The sequence below is a fragment of the Hevea brasiliensis genome, chromosome 17 (genome assembly GCF_030052815.1).
Source record: "Hevea brasiliensis isolate MT/VB/25A 57/8 chromosome 17, ASM3005281v1, whole genome shotgun sequence".
NCBI lineage: Eukaryota > Viridiplantae > Streptophyta > Magnoliopsida > Malpighiales > Euphorbiaceae > Hevea > Hevea brasiliensis.
In genome coordinates, this window is record NC_079509.1 from 54598848 (window position 1) to 54605219 (window position 6372).

The 6372-nt window shown below is 25.5% G+C and overlaps 1 protein-coding gene across 1 annotated transcript; it reads left to right on the forward strand.

Moving 5' to 3' along the window:
* The first annotated feature begins 2617 nt into the window (after positions 1 to 2617).
* On the forward strand, positions 2618 to 6372 carry LOC110664054 (ankyrin repeat-containing protein At5g02620). The gene is made up of 4 exons (XM_021823583.2): positions 2618 to 3703; positions 4240 to 4736; positions 5478 to 6049; positions 6149 to 6372. The coding sequence occupies exons 1-4, from the start codon at positions 2731 to 2733 to the stop codon at positions 6183 to 6185; spliced, it is 2079 nt and encodes a 692-aa protein (XP_021679275.2). The 5' UTR covers positions 2618 to 2730; the 3' UTR covers positions 6186 to 6372.

The following is a 6372-nucleotide window of genomic DNA, read 5'->3' on the forward strand; positions in this document are numbered from 1 at the left end:
ATTAAAATACCAAATGTTAGTAGAGAAATAGAGTGTACTATTAGGTTCCGTTGATAAAAGATTATCGCCCACACTTAATTCATGAAAACAAAAATAATCAATAATTTTTGCTATATTTTAAATTACTAAATAATCAATTTAAATATTAAAAAAAATAAACAAAACTCTGCTAATGGGAGAAAAAAAAACCCAATAATGGGTGTTATTGTAAATTGCCAAATTTTCAACCAAAATCCATTATTATTATTATTATTATTATTATTATTATTATTATTATTATTATTATTATTAACCTTTTACACAACTGACAATCAAGCCACATAATAGAAAAGCATGTATGGGGAAAAAATTCATAGAATAATAAGAATAAAATTTAATTTGTGCCTTGTATTTATTAGAAGATTTAATTTAGTCTATTTTTAATTTAATTTAATTTAAAAACTTTTAGTTTATGTCCAATTTAATCTAATCTCTCTAAATTGTTTTATGGGCACCATTTAATAAATATTTAATTATTATTTTTTATTTTCAATATTAAAATGTTATTTTTATATTTTATAATTAATTAAATTAAAATATAAAAATTTTATTTTTATTATTTAATATTATTAATAAAATGAAATTTAAAAAAATATTATTTTTGTATTTTCTTATAATTAATTAAAATAAAAATTATAATAATTATACTTAATTAAATTGAAAAATAATAAAAATATTTTTTTATTTTCATATAATTAATTAATAACATTAAAATTATTATTACAATAAATTTTTAAAAATAAAAATTTATAAAAGAAAAAATTTAAATTTATATTATTAATATTTATAATAATATTTTTATTAGTTCAAAAAGTTGGTCTCTTATTCATACTTGTATATATATTATAGTGTATATAGTATATTATTATAAATCAACCATATGTATTACTTTTTTAAAATTTTAATTATATTAAAATTATATTATATGTTTCAAAAAAATCATAAAAAATATTTTTATAAAATTGATTTCAATTTTAATTATTTTTTTATTTAATATGCAGTATAATTTGGTTTAAAAACATTAAAAATTAATAATATAAATATAAATCTAATTAATTAATATATATTAATATTATCCCTTTATTTATTATTAACATAAGAGATAATATTTTATCTGTGGTATAATGCTAGTTCTATAATAACAATTTTTAAGAAATCATACTTGTAATAATATAGATGTACATAGAAATAAATTAATTAGGTTTAATTTTAATTATTTTTAATGATTTTTTTGCTAGTATTGTTTTTTAATTAAAATTAAATAAAATTACTTTTAAGTTTTTCATTTAATAAATTTTAAAATTAAAAAAAATTCCTTTTGTATTATTCATTTAATAAATTTTAAAATTAAAGATAATCTTTGGATGATTTATATTATTTTTTATTTTCTTTTATTATGAATTGTAGTCATTAAAATATTTTATTTTAATTAATAGTCATAATTTTATAAATATTAATATATTGTTTCATTGCAATAAAAAAATCTTATATGGAGATTAACTTAAAAAATAAAATGTAACTAATAAAATATTTTCGAATATATATAATAAATAATAAATTGTAAATATAAATTCAGAGAATTTGATATTAATAAAGTATTTTACTTATATTGTAATACGATTAAATTATATATTTTTTTACATGTAAAATTTTATATTTAATTGAAGATACATAAATTTTAAAATTAATTTAAATAATAAAAAATAATTATAATTAATTTTTAAAATGAAGGGACAATGTTTCCCTCTTTCATACATTTATATATAATATAGATAATTGATAATTTTTTATAATATTTTATTTTAATTATATTTGTAACATAATTTGTTTTAATAAAATTTAGCGTATGAAAGTTTGTTATTTTCCTAAAAAAAAAAATTATAAATAGAGTTTTATTTAGTTTAGGATTATTTAATAAATTAGAATAAAATTATAGTAAAAAACTTTTTACTGACAAATATAAATTATTAAAATTATAATATTATAACTTTTAATATTGTAAATGTTGTAAGGATTAAGGATGATTTTTTCTGTTTACAAGTTTGTCCACTTTTATATATATATATATATATATATATATATATATATATATATATTATTGATAGATTAGAATCATTTTTAAATCCATAAATATATAAATGGCATTTATAAAGATGAAAGAAAAAATATAATTACAAAAATTGAAAATAAATAATTAAATTAAACCGAATAAAATCAACAAATTTCAATGTGATTCTAATCTGATTTAAAAAGGAGAAAACAATATAATTTAAATTAATTTTTGAATCTTGATTTAAATTAATCTTATTTTAAATTTAAATCAGACCATATTATGGTCGCTACAAGGGCTGCAACCATCAAATATCCAATTTATGTATCATCTTTTATTCTCCTCTTTCTCCTATATATATATAATTGTATATTTGTGCACTCGTAGGACTTTTAATTTTATTATTTCAAAAGTAATCAACCCAATGCACAAGACAAATAATAAAATTCTCTCAATAAAACAAAAATCATTATCAAATCTCCAATGCTTACTCAGTCACTCGTTTCTTATCTTCAATGCCTCTTGATTCTGAACTCCCTTAAATCTGGGAGACACGCTATATTTTTGAACTACCTTAAGTCATCAAGTCTTCAACTAAAGCTCACACCTGTTTCAAATTCTACCACTTTCTAGTTATCGAGATGTCGAATGCTAGCATAAAGTGCAACCACCGGATATGCCCACACAGGGGAGACAACTTAACGAAGGCAGCAGAACGAGGCAGATTTGATCGGTTCAATGAACATTTAGATCATCTCGATTCCATTGTGGCACCAAATGGAAAAACAATACTACATATTCATCTTTCCCGTCAAAGGGAAATATCTACTGACTTTATTGAGCAAGTAGTTCTCAAATGCCCGAGGTTGTTGTTATCGCAGGAAAATTGTGACGGTAATACTCCGTTGCACATTGCAGCTATTCATGGGTATACTGATGTTGCGGAAAAACTAATCTGGTTAGCAGAGGTCTCATATGATGCATTAGAAACACAGAGCGGAGAAGTGGCAACAGAGACCTTACATGATGCAGTAGATACACAGCATAGTGAACTGGCAACGGAGATGTTACATGATGCAGTAGAGACACACAGCGTAGAAGTGGCAACAGTGACCTTACATGATGTAGATACGCAGAGCGGAGAAGTGGCAATAGAGATCTTAAATAATGAAGCAGATATACAGAGCGGAGAAGTGGCAACAGAGACCTTACATGATGCATTGGATACACAGATTGGAGAAATGGCAACCGAGACGTTACATGATGCAGTAGATACACCGAGCGAAGAAGTGGCAACAGATGGGAGAATGCAAGCAGTGAGGGAGATGTTAAGGAAGGTAAATGAAAAGAGAGAAACGGCCTTGCATGTGGCAACACGAAATGGAAGAAGTCTGGGTGTCGTGAAAGCAATATTGAGCAAGGAAGATCCTCAGTTCAAATATCCTGTTAATAATCTTGAGGAAACTCCTCTTTACTTGGCTGTTGATAACACATGCACAAAAATAGTGGATGAACTGTTAAATAATCCCAATTCACAATCTCTGGATTATGATCGCCGTTATGGCGATTATGGTGAAACTGTGTTGCATACAGCAGTAAGACGATGGGATACAGGTATGATCAGTAGATAACAGGCTTCTCTTATATTAGTTATTAGTTTAACATTTGCCTGTTAGTGTAGGAAATGATCTTTCTCAATAACATTTTAAAAATCACATTAGACAATCATAATAAGCACCAAATTGTACAAACTAGGCAGAGAAAAATTAAGACAAACGTAGAAGCCTTATTATATTTCAGATCTTGAGTAGCCAAATTAAGAACAAAAATTTGAATTATCAATGCCATGTCTATACATACTTAATTTCGATACTTTCACTTCGTTTGGATTGATGGATAGGAAGAAACAGAAAGGAAAAGGGTAGGGGGATAAGTAGAGTTTAATGGGTTGAAAAAGAAAAAAAGAGGATGGTTTAATTATTCCTTCAAATTCCACTTTGTTTTTTCATTAAAAATGAGTTTTTTATTTTTTGAGTTCTCTATAAATATTAAAATTATTTTTTAAATATGATTATTTTATCCTTAATGTTTAAAATCTATGCTCAATTACAAGTTGACTATAAATTTTATCTTTGTTGACTGTCTTTCAGAGATAGTACGTATGCTCTTGGAGAAACAGAGTAGTTTGGCTAAAGAAAAAGATGAGCGAAGAAAGACTCCACTTCATTACGCTGCATATGAAGGTTCTAGCTCAATGGTGGCAACTTTATTAGATAAGGATGAATATATTGATAATGAATTACAGGCCATGGGAGCTCTTCACATTGCAGCCGCTCAAGGCTACAAACACGCAATGAATGAGATTATTTCTAAACGTCCAGACTGTTGTAAACTCACTGACACAGAGGGCAAAAACGTTCTTCATTATGCAGTATACAGTAGAAATGAAGAAGTACTGAAAGCAATCCTTGAAGAGTCATCATTAATTTCCCTTATAATTGGGAAAGATAATAATGGAAATACGCCTGTCCATGTATTCAAGGCTCTTAATCTCCCTTTATCTTCTTTCATACTTGATGGAGATACTGATGCGTTCATCCTTTGGAAGAAATTATACTGTAACCTCCCCGAAGACTTTACCATAAAGGTCAGATATGTGTGTGTACGTGTGTGTGAAATTTTTATATTAATAAATTTTAATTTAATGATATTAAAATTATTTTTAAAATTATGATATTTTAAATTTAAATTCTGTTAAATTTAAATTTATGAAAAATAAAATTAAAAATTTTGAAGTAATATATAAAAGGGAAATTAATTAGAAAATGAAAGGTAAACATTGTCATTGCGAAGTTTTTTTTTTTTTTTTTAAATCAATTGCTTTGGCAATGATAAATTTAGCTCAAAAATGAACCATCAAATCACATGACTTTTTTCTCTGTTTTTTTTTATATATTTATAGTAGCTAAATTTTAATTTTTTTTTAAAAAAACTTTATGTAAAAAAATTAAATAAATAATATATTTTAACAAATTAAATGTATATTTATAAATTAATATTATATGTATTGCTAAGTGATATTAATTTAATTATATCTCTTAACATTTTAATTGAAATGATATTATTTTATAAATCGACTTTTTATTGGTTATATAATAATTAATTTAAAGTATTTGCACCGTTAATTTGTTTTTTAAAACTTTATTTTCACACCTAATGTATTTTTATGATAGAATTTCAGTTATTGCACTGAATTTGAGTCTTTTGCTCTTGAGTTTACTTAAAATTTTTTAAAAGTAAAATTTCGATAACAATTTTTTATTGACTGCATTATTAAATTTTGATTCTGATAGTTTAGACAAATTATACTATTCGAAGATTGTTGCAGAATTCCTTGCTTTGGAGCAACGAAGATCATTTCAAAGTCACGAAAAGTCGTCCGGAACGTAAAACAGAAATGGCAAAAAAGAGAGAAGAAAAGATAATACTTCAATTAGAAAAAGCCAAAGACTCACATCTGGTGGCTGCAGCACTTGTAGCAACCGTAACTTTTGCAGCCGCATTCACCTTACCTGGTGGTTATATAAGTGATGAAAAAGACTCAGGGAAAGGCACTCCCATTCTGATAAAAAATTCAGCTTTTAAAGCATTTATTATATCAGACGCTCTAGCTATGGCTCTTTCTACTTCTTCTGTCTTTATATACTTCATCATGGTGATGCTAGGATATGGACCAAAATACTACTGGTTAATAAAAACTGCCTTCAGGTTTATCTTCCTTGCCATGGGAGCAATGGTGGTTGCATTTGCCACAGGCACTTATGCAGTTCTTGCACCTTCCTTAGGGCTTGCCATTTCTACTTGTGCCATTGGTTTGAGCTTCTTTCTCTTCTTGTTTTATGTCCTCAAAAGGTTAAGTAGTATTCCTGACGATTATGATGATGGAAGGATTTTAACACTGTAAGTAGTTCTTTCTCTTTTTCTAGAAATTTTAATTTTTTTAATTTTTAAATAATTTAATTAATTAATTAATTAATTATTGTCATTTTAATATTGAAGCTTATGGCTAAGTTTTGGAGGCTATTGCTTGGTCTAAATGCCTCGCGAGCTGCGTGATTGGCTTATAGAATGCTTGGTTAGAAGGTACGCTTAGTCTGTTCGATATGTCCCTTTCAGAATGTACATAATATATATTGTGAGCAGGAGAATATGTTTTAAGAATGTCATTTATATATTTACAGACTTAAATGTAATACTTTTGGATTACTGATGTTCAAAGACTT